The 17,602-nt window shown below is 32.2% G+C and overlaps 3 protein-coding genes across 3 annotated transcripts; 1 reads left to right on the forward strand and 2 right to left on the reverse strand.

The window, feature by feature from the left end:
- Nucleotides 1–305: 305 nt before the first annotated feature.
- LOC137826017 (elongator complex protein 5) lies at nucleotides 306–4,187 on the reverse strand. The gene is made up of 9 exons (XM_068631855.1): nucleotides 3,819–4,187; nucleotides 3,648–3,740; nucleotides 3,349–3,515; nucleotides 3,122–3,168; nucleotides 2,133–2,202; nucleotides 1,712–1,935; nucleotides 1,532–1,621; nucleotides 1,029–1,104; nucleotides 306–900 (listed from the first exon to the last, which is right to left on the reverse strand). The coding sequence occupies exons 1-9, from the start codon at nucleotides 3,983–3,985 to the stop codon at nucleotides 716–718; spliced, it is 1,119 nt and encodes a 372-aa protein (XP_068487956.1). The 5' UTR covers nucleotides 3,986–4,187; the 3' UTR covers nucleotides 306–715.
- Nucleotides 4,188–5,750: 1,563 nt separating this feature from the next.
- LOC137823713 (inositol 3-kinase) lies at nucleotides 5,751–9,831 on the reverse strand. Its single transcript, XM_068628948.1, has 2 exons — nucleotides 8,563–9,831; nucleotides 5,751–6,199 (listed from the first exon to the last, which is right to left on the reverse strand). Exons 1-2 carry the CDS (start codon nucleotides 9,409–9,411, stop codon nucleotides 5,927–5,929), a joined length of 1,122 nt encoding a protein of 373 aa, XP_068485049.1. The 5' UTR covers nucleotides 9,412–9,831; the 3' UTR covers nucleotides 5,751–5,926.
- A 3,736-nt stretch (nucleotides 9,832–13,567) lies between these two features.
- LOC137823711 (vacuolar cation/proton exchanger 3-like) lies at nucleotides 13,568–17,416 on the forward strand. The gene is made up of 11 exons (XM_068628947.1): nucleotides 13,568–14,139; nucleotides 14,676–14,743; nucleotides 14,842–14,870; nucleotides 14,969–15,165; nucleotides 15,335–15,550; nucleotides 15,699–15,812; nucleotides 15,952–16,068; nucleotides 16,161–16,214; nucleotides 16,304–16,420; nucleotides 16,958–17,051; nucleotides 17,142–17,416. Exons 1-11 carry the CDS (start codon nucleotides 13,873–13,875, stop codon nucleotides 17,174–17,176), a joined length of 1,308 nt encoding a protein of 435 aa, XP_068485048.1. The 5' UTR covers nucleotides 13,568–13,872; the 3' UTR covers nucleotides 17,177–17,416.
- The last annotated feature ends 186 nt before the right edge of the window (nucleotides 17,417–17,602 follow it).

The raw sequence follows: 17,602 nt of genomic DNA on the forward strand, positions 1-17,602 counted from the left end.
CGTTTATAATTTGTAAAGTATAAATATATCTTTATAAAAAAAAAGTTTCCTCATTATAAATCATGTCAATTTATACATAGTATCTTAGGGACAAGTGTAGAAGAACTACATAATCAAGCTGTTGAGTTATATTTTAGAATACTTCTTAATTTGTCTAATCATAAACTACCTACATCCCCCTTTTAAGTGAAATTTTAGAGAGAAAAACTATTTTTTATTTATCGATTTAAAATATCTTTCTTTAATATTTCAGATTACATAATTCCAAAATCTTTTTTTAAATTCGTAATTAACTTCTAGATTAATTAATACAATAAATATAGATTGCCTTCCAGAATATATAATCCAAAATATATCTAAATTACATCATCCATAAACTTATCTCCAATCCAAAAAAGACTTCTGGATTTTATAAATCTAAAGAACACTTCAAGATCCGAAAACATCTTCCAGATTATGTATGGAGGTTCAGGAAGAAGCAGTCCTGATTAAGTTATATCCAAAAGGCCCTTTAGTCAAGTTCCAGTTGGCTGTACAATACGATGGAATACGATAGACTGAGCATTTCACTTTTCTTCAACTAAACAGTAATGGCATTTCACTTCTCTTCAACTAAACAATAATGACATTTCCTTCACATTTTGTTGTCATAAAACCTAATCTGTCCTTCAAGTCAACTAGGGGATACACACACATGTTACCAACTAGAGTGCTTTCATATATCTAGATCGTCATCCGGGTCCTCATCAGAATCTGGCATCTCGTCATCTGAATCACGAAAATATATAATCTCACCCATGGCAGAATCCTCCTTTTTACCACTTGAAATGGGATTTGCCTCACTGTTGCTCTCTTCAAGGGATCTTCTACCATCATAAATTTGTATTGGTCTACCGTTTCCTTAAAGCATAAAGAGCTTAAGTATAAGAATTTATATGTTTCCTTAAAGAATAAAGAGCTTAAGTATAAAAATTTATATATAACTGAAACGATGTAAAAAAATGAACAAATACAGATCAATTTCATACCCTGGTGTTCAAAAGGAAGCACAACATTTGACCGATCAATTCTCTCCTTCTCTGACAGCTGGAGATTGAATTGTACCTATTAAAACACATCAGGATTCTTAGTATTATTTATTTACAATCAACAAAAGGGAAGCAACTCCATATCACAACGCATTTGTCACTTGGTCACTTCTGGTAGTTTCCAAATAGGGTTTTTTCTGACTTTAGTTATGTATATAACATATCCTCTGTTTCGAGTAGGTGTACAAAGTCCTTGGCATGTATATTCATTTCTTCCATTGAAGTTAATGTCTATACCTATGTGACACGTCTGTGTACGTGATAATTGAAATTATACATGTATTCTGCTTTCAGGGACAAAAATGACACCACCACACACTTTGCTTTCAAAAATTAAAATACCTAATTACAAACAGGTTGTTGGTACTTTGGCTTTTGCTTCTAGTGACACGGACATAACATCATGGTACCACTTTTCCATCTACAGGAAACAATAGACTAACCTTTGGCAGTAGGCCCGCAATGGCTGTTCCATCCACTGATGAAACAGACGCAAAGCTGATTCCTCCAGGCTCAACTTTAAGTTCTTCACACTGGATAAAAGAAGAGAGATATTATATCAGTGAATCAAACTTGTAAAATTGTCATTCCGGATAGCTTCTAAACAGGAAGAAAGAGATCACCGTTACTCTAACTCGTCCATTTCTACGTTTGGACCTGACATTAAACTTTCCCTTGGTAAGGTTTTGCTGAGAAAAGGAATCGCCTAAAAATCCTTTCTGACCATCTGCAGAATGATGATATGGGTCCACACTGGCCACCATGGAGGACATGTACTCGAGAGCAGCCACAGCCCTCTCCTCATGAAGGTCAGAATGCAATAATCCAAAAATATTTGAAACTTGATCTGCAACAATAGGACAGAAACCAGTGTAATGAAGAAATCGTTGATGCATCAAGTCAATCCACGCCATAAATTTTAGTTGCTGAAATAATCAACTATCCCACTTGTTCAGACAGTGTTAAAAATTTACTCAACTAAATAACACCTGATTACACAATACAATGAAATAAACTTCACTAAAATAGTTCAGGAGGGAATACCATGGCCACGCAGATCACTAAGAAGTCCTGCAACTGACTGCAAAGATGCATGCCTCAACAGTACACTAAGCTGATCAAATCCGACAAGAATTCATTAGGATTACAATTTACAAGTACACAAACTAATAATACAAGAGAAACCAACAAACCATAAAGTCTTTAAATAGAATATTCCACAAATCCTTAAGCAGGAAGTACTTTGTTTTTCTTAATGACATGTTAAAGTTCACTCTGGAAGTCACTGTATAATCTTCTTGCACAAGAAATTAGGAGTAAAAGGAAAACGTACGCACACAAACAGGTTAGATTATTAGATGCAGACTACTGGGAAAAAAGGTTTTAATACAATAGCTATATAACTGCTTAACAGTTCATTTATTTCCAAGAAAAATTTAAAGAACAAGATAAATTGATGCATTCCATCCATGATTTTCCTGTTTTTCCCACGCCTTTTTAACTTTCAGGAAGCCAACTTTAGAATTCAAATCATCTTGTAGCTAAGATTACCATGCAAAACGAACTGAATAGAATATTAAAATATCCAAGAGCTCTAAAGTCCATGTCACCCTTTGATGTGGCCAAAGTTAACAAGTTCCTATCAGCTGAATTAATAACTATTGAAGCAGTATAAATCTTAGAAGGTAAGCCCACCGACTCCATGCAGTGAAATGAGAACCTATTATTCAAAATTGGTATAGAAGTCATAGATAAAATGCTTTTATGGCCATTTCAAGAATAGCTGTGCTTGTTCCAAGGTTATTTATTTCCATTAGCGGGGAAATGAAACAAAAGAAAAAAAAGAATTCTCTTAAGTTTCAATAAAAAAGTATTCAGGAACTTATTCATGCAACATGTCCAGATTTGAGGCACAAAGAATATTCATTCCCAAGACACCATCAAACTAAATTAACTTCATTTAAAGTCGTGGCCATGGTATTTGCTTTGTATATCTTTTATCTTATTTTGACATTCACATAATGAGTACTTACCGAATCTATGGCAACACAGAAGCGGGCTTTATTTTCTCCAACCAAACCTGAACGAATATGAATAACAAATATATTCAAAAGAGAAATAGCTTTGTAAAAAAACCGTAAGAATTAAATCCATCAACTGATGCAAAAACGTTTACTTAGTAAAATAAACAAGACAAATTATACGCTAACTTTAGCTGCATAACAATAACTTTAACTACATAACAATTTATCTGCAATACCTCTACCCAATTCAGTGATTACCGAAAACAACTTATCCACATCCTTCACGGTTTTAAAAGAAGTAGTAGGAAGTGAAATTTGGGGAGAACAATCTGTAGCATTCACAGATTTTCTTGTCTTATCCTTCCAACCAAGAGGATCAGTATAACAATCCAAAATGTGAATCCTGCAAAATAACATTCCATTCTGAATTCAACAAATCCAAAAATTATCCAAGATTGAAAAAAAAAACCAAAAAAATAAAAATGCAGTTAAAACAACAAAGAGACATTTTAAACATTAGGTTCAAAACATTTACCATTTGTTAGAAGCAGCAACATCCACTCCATTCATGTTTAACAAAGCAGCATAGAACGATGGACTCCGAGAAAGTGCAACAATTACTATGCCCCTATATAAAAGAATACCCAGCTTTGAGGTTAAAAATACGAAGCGTTAGATAAAAAAAATTGGGGGATAGTAAACTGACTGTGACTGGGATTTTTGAGCGATGACGTGTGAGGAGAGTTGAAGGAGAATGTGAGAGAATACATGGAAGGCAAAAGGCGAAGCGAGAGAGTCTTTGATAGTGAGTGTAGGTGCAAGCTCTCCCTCTAACGCTCCATCCCTCAGTGTTCTACAAATCGAATCTGCCATCTCTGTGGTACGGAACAACTGTTACTCACGGCGGCACGGCGGCAACAACTGTGAGACGGAATATGTATAGTTCACAGTGAGAGGCGGCACGGCGGCGCAACCGCGATGAACAGATTTCGAAAAGATCAGAAAAAGAAAAGTGCGAAGGCGTGGACGCCTTTGTGGTATTCAATTCAGTGATATTCTCTTTTAGAATGTGGTTGAATTAATTTTATTAAAACTAAGTTTAATAATAAATTTTAGATTAAAAATGTATAATTACAGTTTGTGAATGAATTACTATTATTAACTTAATTAAGTTTAATTTTTTTGATAAATTTAAATATTTTTAACTGAGTACCTAAAATTTGTAATAGACTTTCTTTTATTTGATTTTGTCATAAACTAAATGATAATTGTTTTTCATCATTATTATTGTTTAGGAGTTTTCATATAAAAAAATAATTTAATAAATTTTAAATATTTAGTATATTTGAGTATTTTTAATTAATTTTTTATTAAAAAATTGTTCAAAATATGTATATCTTTCAATTTAGTTTTTTTTTTCTTTACAAAATGTTATTTGTTTATATTTTTGTTTTAATATTTATTTATAGTAATTTATAAAACAAAATGATGTTATTTTTTATAAAACTAATTAGGATCTCAAGACACTATAACAGTTACATTATTACTCGAGTTGCCAAACAGACATTCAATCGAAAAATATATAAATATTTAGTATTCAATAATAGAATAAAAATCTTTAATAAAAATTAAATTAAAAATACTTAAATTTATATGAAAGGTTTAAAACTCAATTAAATCATTTTTTATATCATGTGAAAGATACTAACGTCAGCACACAATAAAAAAATATACAAAATTTAAATATATGAAACTAATTTTTTTTTAATTAAATTCAATTAAAAATACTTAAATTTATATAAAGTTGAAATTTAATTAAGCTATTATATCCACTAAAGTTTTTCAACTATCTAACACTGACACGGATAGTATCATTTTAAGATGTAAGACACGAATCTATATATTATATAATTATAAATTATATAAATTAAAAATAGAAGTTTATGTGCATAATTTTGTTTTATTTTTTTTAAGCAGAAAGATGTTTTTTATGACATAATAAAAATTTATACAATAAATTTGAGTTTTTGAAAAATTAATGTGTTAAACCCATAATAGAATTGTCAGAAATTTAATAAATATTTTTGAATTGAACACTTCACCATGTCCTACAAGTGTCATACAAATGTCGATGTCCGATACGTGTGTCTAACATGAACACGTCCTACAAGTGTCATACAAATATCGATGTCCGATACGTGTGTCTGACATGAACACGCTATTTAAGATAAATGTCCGAGCTTCATTTTGAATGACTAATTATCTTTAAGATTATTTTTAAAAATCTTCTTTTAAATCTAGCTAAATCAATTTTTAATGACTTTTAAAAGTATTTATTTAAAAACATATTAATTTATAATACACTAGTGAAAATACAAGGATAAATACATTGATAACACTAAATTATAAACATCTTTAGCAGAGTTACTTTACATAAGCATTGATAAATGTATTATTTTCAAATGAGTTCTTTGAAAAAAATTACTTGTACGAGAATATCTCTTAAATTTTAAAAAATTCATTCATATAAACAATTCTCATCGAGATGACTGTACCATTCTTCTCTCTTTCCTTGGAAGAGAAACTCATCAGAAGAAAAGGGCAAAAATATGAATATGGCAAGGCATACAAACACCAATGGAACTTAAATTTCTTGATTTTTTAAGAATAAATTATTAGTAATTTAGTATAAGCAAAACTACAAATTAGGCTGCACCTGAGACTTGGTGTAGAAAGGCACCATAAAATGAAAGATTCCTATTTGAAAGAGAAAATGAACATTGCATTGAGATATGGAACTCCATCCATCCCATATCAGGGTTTTCCATCAACACTTGGAACTGATTCCTCGCACACAGAGTTCAGTGGAAGTCTTGCCTTCAGATTAGTTTGCTCCAACACTTTATGAGAGGTTAGTAGAACCTGTCCAGATTCTTGACTCTGACATGTAATTATGTCCTTTGCAGTAACAAGAGATGAATGGAACTGGTCTTGCTCATGTGGCTTCCAAATCCCAGGGCACTCATCTCTACTTTCTAAGAAGGGAATATCCTGCACCTTCCTTTTTTGCATCTCATCCTTAATCATCTGAAATTTTGTATTATACTAACAGAAGTGAGGGATACATCATTGCCTATGTTTTTACATTGCTAACATGAGCTGATGAATATATAAACAAACACCTTCAAGTCTCAAGTATCCACTCTTCACAATACAGAACAAGAATACAGCACTAATTCAGTGACAAACACAAGTAACCTGCTACAGACCAAATCTTCTCAGGCATATATATGCTTATGATCATTAACTTCTATTTATTGCTGCCAATAAACTCTTAATTTCATCCTTGAAATTATTGTCTTTCCTAAACGGTTCCTAAAGTAAATGAATTAAGTAATTCTCCAAGTATTAGAAATCATGATAAATAGTCCTCTGAGTAATGAAAAATTCATCAAAATTAATAGCATTGGTAAAATATACCAACTGGAGGAGCTAAAGTGGTGGTTTATTCTTATTGCTGCAGATTGCAGACACTTTCTTTGATCTTGCTAAACCATTTTTTCCCAATCTCCATTCAATTCTTCTATGATATTAGCTACATTTGATGTGTGTTTTCTTTCTTTACGTCGACTAAGATAGTGGTAACCATAGAAAAGAAATAACTCAAACAGGTGTTACAATTAAACGAATTCAACCTCTACAGAGTAATCAATCAGACAGACGCCAAATAATTAAGTTCTTTGGTGAACCATATTGGAGATTGAAGCACATGAATTACTTAAAATTAACCTTTCCAAGGCTGCAGGATTTGAGTTTTATTAGGTGTTTTGGTTTCCAGTTTTAATAAAAAAGGATCATAAACACTCTAAACAATTTTTCTCCCGAGATATAATATCTGAAATATTTTTATGTAATACAAGGCAAAGAGATATTAGTTCTGAGATAATTGAATACATGTAATACTTTTGAAAAACACGCAACATAAATTTGCAATGATCAACTTTGAAACACAGAATGGCATAAAAAGACCCAATTTGCTCATCATTTTTAGTCATTAACAGTATGTTTAGAATATCTAAAATGAGATAGATTTCACTTATCTTTTATTTTTTAACCTGTTTATGTTTGGCCTAACCTTTTTTGGCCAATCGATTATTTTTTAGTTTGCTTTACACCATATTAGATTTTTTCCCTTGTCCAGGAGTGTATACTAGTGGGCTTAGCTTGACCTGTTCATCCAGAAATGACATGGCATTTTGGAGTTTGGACTCATAGCCCTCTTGCTAATATTACCTTTTTGGCTCAAGATGTGCATTAAAATTATACAATATCACGTGTTAGGAAGAACATTTGAAAGGCACAGAAGCAACCATACAATGCTTTAGAATTGATGCACGTATGTTGGTGAGTAACAGGGACCCAAACACGCTGATAATCAAATAGCCTATGTCTAATTATAAAATGCCCATGATGAACAAAATGTTTCATTCCTTGCAGAATAATACCAAGGAAAACAAAAGGCAACACTGATAAGTCAGCAATTCTGACATGGCATAGCTAGCAGAATCACTCAATAATAAGTAGCAGATAGCACATCCCAAGTTTCCAACAAACTGTAACATTGATAACTTATAGATTGCCATGAAACAAACTCACGATATTTTTAAATGGAAGTTCCACTGATAAGGATAGCCAGGTTCCAAACAGATCATGAGTAACAAGGTACACAAAAAAATAACACGTAGCACTCCTAAAGTTTTATCAGGGCTCAAATATAAATCTAACTATCTATTTTATTCATAAAAAAAAAAAACATGTCGATGTTTTTTAGTCAGCTATTGTTAATTTGTAGATGTTTGGTTGTTGCTGATAAATAAGGTAGGTGTTTTGTTCTCTCTTCCCCTCTTCTTTCTCTTTCTGTTTCTTTCATCTTTCCAACCTAAATTCTATATCATAGAACTCCTAAAATTTTCTCAGAGCCACAAACATAAATTTAAATATATATTCTATTCAAGACAAGAAACAAGGGATTTTGAGGTTGGAAAGGTCTGAATCTGATACAAGGTAAAGCTAAAAAAAAATGTCAAATTAATCAACAACATTCATCACTTCCAACACACCTCCTGTCAATTCATGTCCAATTCAGAAACCAACACTTGACCTTTCAAATCTATGTTTATCTCCTTGAAAGTTGCCATGGAAGGTTGTGCCTTCAACTGGGACCAAATTAAGAATAACTAACATAACATTCTCAGCTAACAAAAACAACAGAGAACCCCTTATCCTAAGGGTAGTATCCTACAAACAAGGGTTACATTTTCATCAACCCATTGCCCTTCTGTATTTCTTATTCACTTCTACTAAACTACGAATCCAATAATCCAAAATCACTTGTCAAACTAACATAGTCACAAAACCAAATGATGAAAAAAATATAGTGAGAAACAAACCTGAAGCAAGGTGGAGTCAAGCTTAAGGGGTCCCACTTGCGCCACGGCCAAAGACCCAAAGAAGTTTCCCAAGAGAGCCGCATCAGGCACGCTCAAGCCCCTCACAATCCCAGCAGCGAAGCCGCCGAGAAAACAATCGCCGGCGCCGGTGGGATCAACCTGATCAGCCTTGAACGGCGCGGCCCGAAACGCACCGTTTTCACAAAAAACCTCGCACCCATCCTTCCCGTGCGTGACGACCACGCAGCACCACCTTCTCGCCTCCTCCACGTCGATGAACGGGGCCTCGTCGGCGGAGGCCTTGAGGAACGCAACTCGCGGCAACAGGTGGAGGAACCCGCTCTCGCTGAGCGCCACGTGGCTAACGCGACCGTCGGAGGGACTGAACCTTCGAATCAAACCCTGAACGTCGACGAACACGATGTCGCAGATCTCCAGCATCTTCTCGAGAGTCTCCGGGAGAATCTCCCCGCCGACCCCGACAGCCAGCCCGAACGCGAACCGGGTCTGGACCGGGAGGTCCTCCGGTCGGATAGTGTCGCAGGAAACGACGCGGTTCAGGAGCCGGTCCGGGTTGCCCGAACTGAAGTGGGCGTGGAAGAGGGTGGTTCGCGATGTGGGGATTGTCAATGGGGGGTGCAAAGATGTGGCGGCGGCGTAGGCAAATTCCGGGCCCACCTTGGAGACGGTGTGGAAGGGGAGAGAGAGGGCGTCGAGGATGACGGAGATGAAGGAGGCGGCCCCGCCCAGAGTCTCGGCAGATACACGGCCGTGTCGGTGGAGGACGTCGTGGCAGTAGTTGCCGACGAGAAGGCCGCGGCGGGGAGTGGTTGTGGATTCCGTGACCATGAGGAAAGTGGAGGGTCGATCATGGACGAAAATCAAAACTTTTTTGATGGGTTGCGATCGTTTTGATGCAAAAGTTACACAAAAATGAGAATCAGAAGAAGTAGAAGAAGATGATGAAGGGTTTTATTATGAACAGTGCAGATGTGAAAGGAGATAAGCGCGCCAAAAACACAGATTTGGGTGTCACGCTATGGTGATTCCACCGCCCACACCAAACACCAAATCGTTCTCACTGAATATCGTAATTCTTCTTTCTCTTCTTTCTCTTTTTGGACTATTTCAATATTTTGAATTCCACGTCTGTTTAAGCAGACACGTTTTTCTTTTGTTTTATCAGTCACCAAAAACACTGCATTTAAGTTTTATGCATACTGTAATAAACCTCCCTAGACATCGCTATGAACAAAATCACAAGGTTTTTCATAATCCTAATGCTAATAATAATTGCACAAAACCAATACTCTTGAATTGGTATTTCGATAACAACTAACTAAATTCCATAAACAAACTTCACACCTGTTGTATCTATAATGTTATTGAAAAATTCTCCCTTTTAAAAACTATTTTCTTAAATTTAAACCACAATAAAAAATTATTTACACAACTAAAATATTACTTGTAATAAAATTAAAAAATTAATTTATTGTTATAAATACAAAGTCTTTTTATAGATTACTAATATATTTTTTATCTATATATCATAGTATAAAGAGATACATCATTTAATAACTTTTCTTGTTGTCTTCTTTTAATTGAATAATTTTACTTTTTAGTAAATAAAAAATATTTTTATTTATTTATTTAAAAAATACAATTAAGGGTAATTTATTTATTTAAAAAAATAATTTTACAATATATATATATATATATATTATTAGTGAATGTAGGTAACTAATGTGCACTAAGTATGATAATAGTAATGATTTCCCAAGTCTTTGGTCACAAAATACTTTTAAAGGTTCTATTCACTTATAAAGTATCCAAAATATCATGAATATCAAAGGTTGTGAATATTGATGAAACATCACCATCGCATCTCACAAAACTTGTGAGAATCCAAAATTGCAACCTAACTCATAAAAGACTAGAAAAGAAAATATAAAAAATAAATAAACTTACTTTATCTTAAACTTACTTTCTCACTGGTGTTATTTGATCGAAAAATGATAAGATCAACTCCATAATCTTAAGAGAAGTTAGATGAAATTTAGAGAAAAATAATTTGGACAGTTTTTTAATGATAAATAGTTAAAATTTTAATTTATACACTTAACCTAAAGATAGAATTTAAACTTTTATTTCTTTTCTTTAAAACATACATCTAGTAACTAATACTAGATATCACATTTACAAGTTTTCTGGATAGCACTTTTTATTTAATGACTTCTTGTTGACTTAGAAATAAATTGGATTCAATCAACCACTTTTTAGTTTAGTTTTAAGTTTGAAAAGGTAAAAAAATTTATGATTCCATCATACATGATTGAGTTGCGAAAACTTTTGAATAGGTATCTTACATCTGAACTGAATTCTTTCTGGTTAAAGAATTTCTTTCTAGTTGCGCTGGAATAATTAGGAGATTCTTTAGAAGAAATACGAAGTTTTGCTTTTGGTAGCAACATGTTATGGGGTGGTGGTCCCGCTTATGGGGTCAAATCCATATGTTTATTAACTTAGAAGTCAAACTTATCAAAATTTGTATTTTTAATACATTTTAGTTAATAATAAATAAATTATTAAAAGTAAAGTGCCAAAAGAGCTATTCATCATCCCTTAATTTTAAAAATATTATATTAGTTAAAATTAATTAGAAATTACCTTTGATAAATTTTACCTCAAAAATAAAGAAAAACCGGGTTAGAAGAGATAAAACTTGTAAAAATTATTGATAATCAATCAATTATAGAAAGATAAAAAAAAATTGTATGGTTAGTATTTATAATAGCTTGATTTAGTTTTAGTTCAAAATCTATATTTTTAAAAGAGAAGAATGATATATTTTCATTTTGTTCACCACATTAACATCTCTATTGTATATATGTGTAGTTTTTATTTATTTTTTATAAAACTTATCATATTATACATCAATATGAAATTAACATATCAATTAAGCTGACACCTAAAGTAATAACAATCAATAAGTAAATATATAATAAATATGAAAAAAATAATAGTAAAAAGTTTACATATCTAATTATTTACAATATATTTTAGAAACACACATTAAATTAACTATCTAATCTAACCTCATCCAAATAAAATGAATCGTGTTAAATTTTCTTTATGATTTGGTTACATCCAATAAAACTCAAACTAACCTAATTCCCTATAAGTTTATTGACCAGTTTTGTATATCAAACCTAAAACTCAATCCAACTTAACAACTATATAATTATTCGTTATTTTTAATTTATTTGAGTTATGATACTTAATTTTGTATCTATAACCTTTTTTTTTTAATTTTACTTAAATTATATATAATCCGTTTTTTAAAATTATCTAAAATATAACAAAATAAATGTTTAAAAATTATACATTTCAAAAAATGTTTTTTACAATTTATAACCTAGTTGCCCAAATCAAAGCCAACTTGATTTGGCCTACAAAAAATGAGCTGAGATAGGTTGATCTACATAAAACTTGCAGGCTACTATACCTGACTTTTTCTTCCTGCACCTCCATACCTTCTTCTCTCATCTCCATAAGTTTCCAAATTTCTAAAAATACCCTTTTATAATATTCCAAATTACGTAATCTAGAAGTCATTTTTCAAATTTGTAATTAGTTACCGGATTACATAATCCGGAAGTCATTTTTCAGATGCATGATTATTCTCCGGATTACATAATCCGGAAGTCTTATTTAACTTCTGGATTATGTAATCTGGAAATCTTTTTTCAAATGAGTTTCCAAATTACATAATCCAGAAACTACTCTATGGAGGTGACACAAAAAGAACAAAAATGTATTTTCATATTATGTATAGAGGTGACAGAAGAAGATATGGAGGTGCAGAAAGAAACAGTCACTATACCTACCTTGCCCAACATAACTAGGCTGACTCAGATATATGAAAAAGTGTCTTTTACTCTCTACACCCACAAAATTACTAATTGCACTCCATATTTTTTAAATAACAATTCTACCATTCACAATGGTGACTTCTAGATTATCTCTTCCAAAAATATTCTAGAATAGGATTTTTAGAAAAATAATTGCAAAACATATGATATCTTTTCTAGAATGAGTTTTTCAAAAGAAGATTTATAGAATAAACTTCAGAACAAACTTTCTAAAATATATTAAATATTTTTTTGAAACAATTTTTAGGACAAGCTTTTCCGAAAGATTATTTCAACACAAGGTTTTTCGAACACGTTTTTCATAAATTGAGATGCAATGGAAAATAAAAAAGAAATAATAACGACAATAGTGCATTGTAGGAAGGGAGGATATTTTAGTCTTTTTACTGTTAATATATGATTGCAATAGTAATCCTAAGATTGTAAAAATTAAAGACAAAGATAAAAAAAATTCTATAAAAAATATACTACTAAAAAATCATTAAATAAAAATCAATTTTAGAGATAAAAAATAATTAGTTGTTATATTAATTAAATTAGATATTATTTTAAAAATTATAAATATCTAAATTAATTTTTAAGTTGATTTCTTATTACTTATCAACATTTTAACTAACAATAACAATAGTGTCAATAATGCAATGCAATCACTTTGCTAGTAATATTTGTAATTCAAAAAATTGAATTGTTCTACCTAAGAAAACTTTATATATATATAAAGTGGATTCCAATAAGAAAACAGAAAGTAACCAATTTCTCTTACCTAAGAATTTTCCATTAATGCAAGGTTAAGCAATGCAATGCAAAATGACAAAGTATATAATAACAAAATAGAAACGACAAAGTATACAAACAAAGCTGAAATACTAAAGGATATGTGTAATGAACATAGGAAGATTCATGTTCCATCGTTAATGTTCTGTACCAAAATTGTTCCTCCGTTAGTGCCTCATAACCATAACTACATACATAATTCATGCTTCAGCCAAAGCAAGTACAAGGCATTTTTCCTCTCACCAAAGTAAATAATTTTGACACTTTTTCTTCATTCTTCTCACCACTTTATCTTATACATAAACAAAACCAACAGCATTACTCTTCATCTGTAGGTGGCTTAAGCAAGCAATAGATGGCGAAAATTCCGAGAAGCTTCATTGCACTTCATGGCTACAGACATTGGAAAGCCACCTTGGTTATGTGTATACAATGAAACCACCAAAACATTTTCACTCTACACAACACAACACAACTCAATCATCCTAGTACTCCATAACACATTCAACTCAATAACGTTAACAACCTTCTTGTCCTGCATATTTAAGCTAACTCACACTTCACCACCAATATAGAAAATAACTCTAACAGCACTCTCAAATTTATGGTCATGAGCACCTACTCTGAGGGCACCACATCAAGACCAATGGCACCCACCATGGAGGATGAGGATTTGGAGAACAGCAATGAGAAGACAGCAATGGTGAGAAAGAATTCAGAAGTAGTTGTGGTGGGAAGTAATAATGGCCGTGTACAAATGCTTAGGAATGTCATGACCAATTTGCAAGTGGTGTTTCTTGGTACTAAGCTTCTTCTGCTTTTTCCAGCAGTCCCTTTGGCTGTTGTTGCAACTTTTTATGGCTTTGGAAGGGTGAGTGTTGTCTATCATCATTCATGCAAACTGTATTTTTCTTTTCTTATTTTCATCTCAATTTCCACATACATATGCTATTTCTAAACCTTTACATATAGCTTTGTTACCTATTATGATTATGAAGAAAAGGGTCATGTTGGAAGATTCTACAACTAGAGAGTAGAACATTTCATAGTATATAAGTGAGTGCAAACCTCACCTTATAAGCTAGTTTTATAAGGTTGAATTAGGCTTAAAGTCCACTTCTTAATATAGTATCAGAGTCATTTTGAACCTATCATAGTGATTGTTTGTTGAGTTTATCAAGCCACCTGCTATCAGCCAGTTATCAGATCATTCATAATATATTGTCACGGCACAAGTTGGTACTCATAGTATATAAATTGGAGCAAACCTCACCTTATCTTATAAGCTGATTTTATAAAGTTGACTTATGCTTAAAGTCTACTTCTTAATATTTCATCATATCATACCATATAATTAAATCTGCATTATTATTCATAATAAAATCTAATTTCCCTTTTGCCATGTAGCCTTGGATTTTTGCTTTCAGCCTCCTTGGACTTGCTCCTCTAGCTGAACGTGTCAGCTTCCTCACTGAGTAAGTTTTCAAGTCACTTCTAATCTACAAAATCCCTGCACTTTTTTAACTGTTTCTAACTTTTTCTTTTCTTTTCTTCACTTTTATTACTCTTCAAGGCAAATTGCATATTATACTGGTCCAACAGGTACCGTAATTCAAACTCCTATGTACTACAACTACAAGAAATTTAGCTATGCACTGAGATTTAACATATTTGGTTTTGGTTTGTGGATGTTAATTCAGTTGGAGGGCTTCTTAATGCAACCTGTGGAAATGCAACCGAGATGATCATAGCATTATTAGCACTTCATCAGAACAAAGTAAATGTTGTGAAGTTGTCCTTGCTTGGTTCCATTCTCTCAAACCTTCTCTTGGTTCTTGGAAGCTCACTCCTCTGTGGTGGTTTAGCCAATCTCAAGAGAGAGCAAAGATATGACAGAGTATTCATCACTTCTTAATCTACCCTTTTCTTATAACAATTATACTAATTACCAATTACTTTTTATTGAATGATCTGTTAAAAAAAACACATTTAACCAATCTTTACATTGTTTATCTGAATTTTTGTTCTTAACTAATTTGCTTTGATACTTAACTGTTGATGAACAGAAACAGGCTGATGTAAACTCACTGCTTCTGTTGCTGGGGTTGCTGTGCCATTTGCTGCCATTGCTGTTCAGATGCGCCTTAGGAGGGCCCCATCATTCCATAGCTGCTAACATTCTTCAGTTGTCCAGAGCAAGCAGTGTTGTTATGCTTCTAGCATACCTTGCTTACATCTTCTTCCAGTTAAAAACTCACAGAAAATTGTTTGATGCACAAGGGGTGATTATTTATATTTTACCTTTCACTGCATATATATTTAGCCACATCAATTCAATGTATATACTTAATTTGATCAGAAAAAATATACCATTCTTTGAAATTTTGAAATGTTGAGTATGCTCAAGTTAAGGATGTGTTTGTTCTACAGGAGGAGGAAGATGAAGAGAAGGCAGTGATAGGATTTTGGAGTGCATTTACATGGTTGGTGGGTATGACATTGGTCATATCTTTGCTTTCTGAATATGTAGTGGGAACAATTGAGGTATCTATCTATTTATATCTATATGTATATCTATCTATCTATATGATTTAATTAATTCCAATGATTCTCATAACCATGATTTTTTTCATGCATAAATAAGATTAACTGTTATATATAATCCTTTTTTGTACTTAACTAGGCTGCTTCAGAGTCTTGGGGCATTTCTGTGAGCTTCATTAGCATAATTTTGCTACCAATTGTTGGAAATGCAGCAGAACATGCTGGTTCAATCATATTTGCTTACAAGAACAAGTTGGTAAGTTTGTCAATTTATTAAACATAGGCTTGAGCTTATTAATTGGCCTTAAAATTAATGAATGGTACTATGTGGTCAATAATATTATGCAGGACATATCTTTGGGAGTGGCTATGGGATCTGCAACTCAAATTTCTATGTTTGTGGTAAGGCTGAATATGACCATACTTGGAACAGAGACTAAGATGATAATTACCAACAAAAATTTGATCATGCAATGATTAACAAATTTCAGGTTCCATTAAGTGTGGTTGTTGCATGGATAATGGGTATAAGAATGGATTTGGACTTCAGTCTTCTTGAAACCGGATGTCTTGCTTTTACCATTATAATCACTGCCTTCACTTTACAGGTATTTTTTTTATCAGTAAAAAATAATAAATAAATATGAATCATCTGATGAGGATGATCCAACCCTTATACAGAAAAAAAAAATAAGACCTCACTCCACATTCTATCCCAAATTCCCAACAGAAACGACCAACAAATCTTTATTTTAAAAAATAATCAAAGAGGTTCGCTCTTGACAGCCGTCAGAGTATATCATCACAACAAACTCCAAAATATATACAAACATAAGCAGCTCAGCAAAAGTTAGCCTCCAACACTACAATACCTTTTCTTTTAATTCTATATACAAATAGTACAACACCTTAACAAATTAGGAACACAACAAAAACGAGTCATATTAATATTAATATAATGTAAGACCAGATGTTCCTAATGCAAAAATCCCTTCACTTTTTAGGTATACATATATAATATCTTATCATCACATATATATATATATGATGTTATGTTGTGTTTTGCTTCTTTTAATAATATATATATATATATATGATGTTATGTTGTGTTTTGCTTCTTTTAATAATATGATTTGTGGTCATAGGATGGAACTTCACACTACATGAAGGGAGTGGTTCTTACTCTATGTTACATTGTGATTGCTGCATGCTTTTTTGTTCTCAAAACTCCTCTAACTGGTAAGTATACATATATATATGTAATGAATATTGAAGAGTTTGAAATGAAGTTGATTCTTGAATTAACATGGTTTGAATAATATGTTACAGGCCAAAATTCCATGGCAAACTTTGGAGATAACTAAACCTTGTCTGAGAGGGATGAACTGCAAAGGTGGATATTTTTATTGACTGTGTGCCTTTGACAGAGGCTTTGAGCAACATCATAAACTACAAAAGTAGAGATTAATTTCAATGCTTTATATAATAATTCTTTCTTCATAAACATTGACTATTTGGGTTTTGAAATCACACCCATGTACTTTTAATTTCATCATCTTCCATCCACCAATGAATAAGAATTTCTTTTTTACACCATGTCAAAATATTTCTTAATGAAGTTGCCTTTGGTTTATAAAATATCAAATTTTCTAAATTCATCTTCTTACATTCATCAATTATATTTAGAATCAGTGTATTGTGTATCACTTTCCAATTACGAAAATCGTGGTAGCAGTAACTTAAACCAAAGGTTTAAAACTAATTTATTTTAATCTCCCTACACAATAATG

This window comes from Phaseolus vulgaris, chromosome 8 (assembly GCF_000499845.2).
Source record: "Phaseolus vulgaris cultivar G19833 chromosome 8, P. vulgaris v2.0, whole genome shotgun sequence".
NCBI classification, from domain to species: domain Eukaryota; kingdom Viridiplantae; phylum Streptophyta; class Magnoliopsida; order Fabales; family Fabaceae; genus Phaseolus; species Phaseolus vulgaris.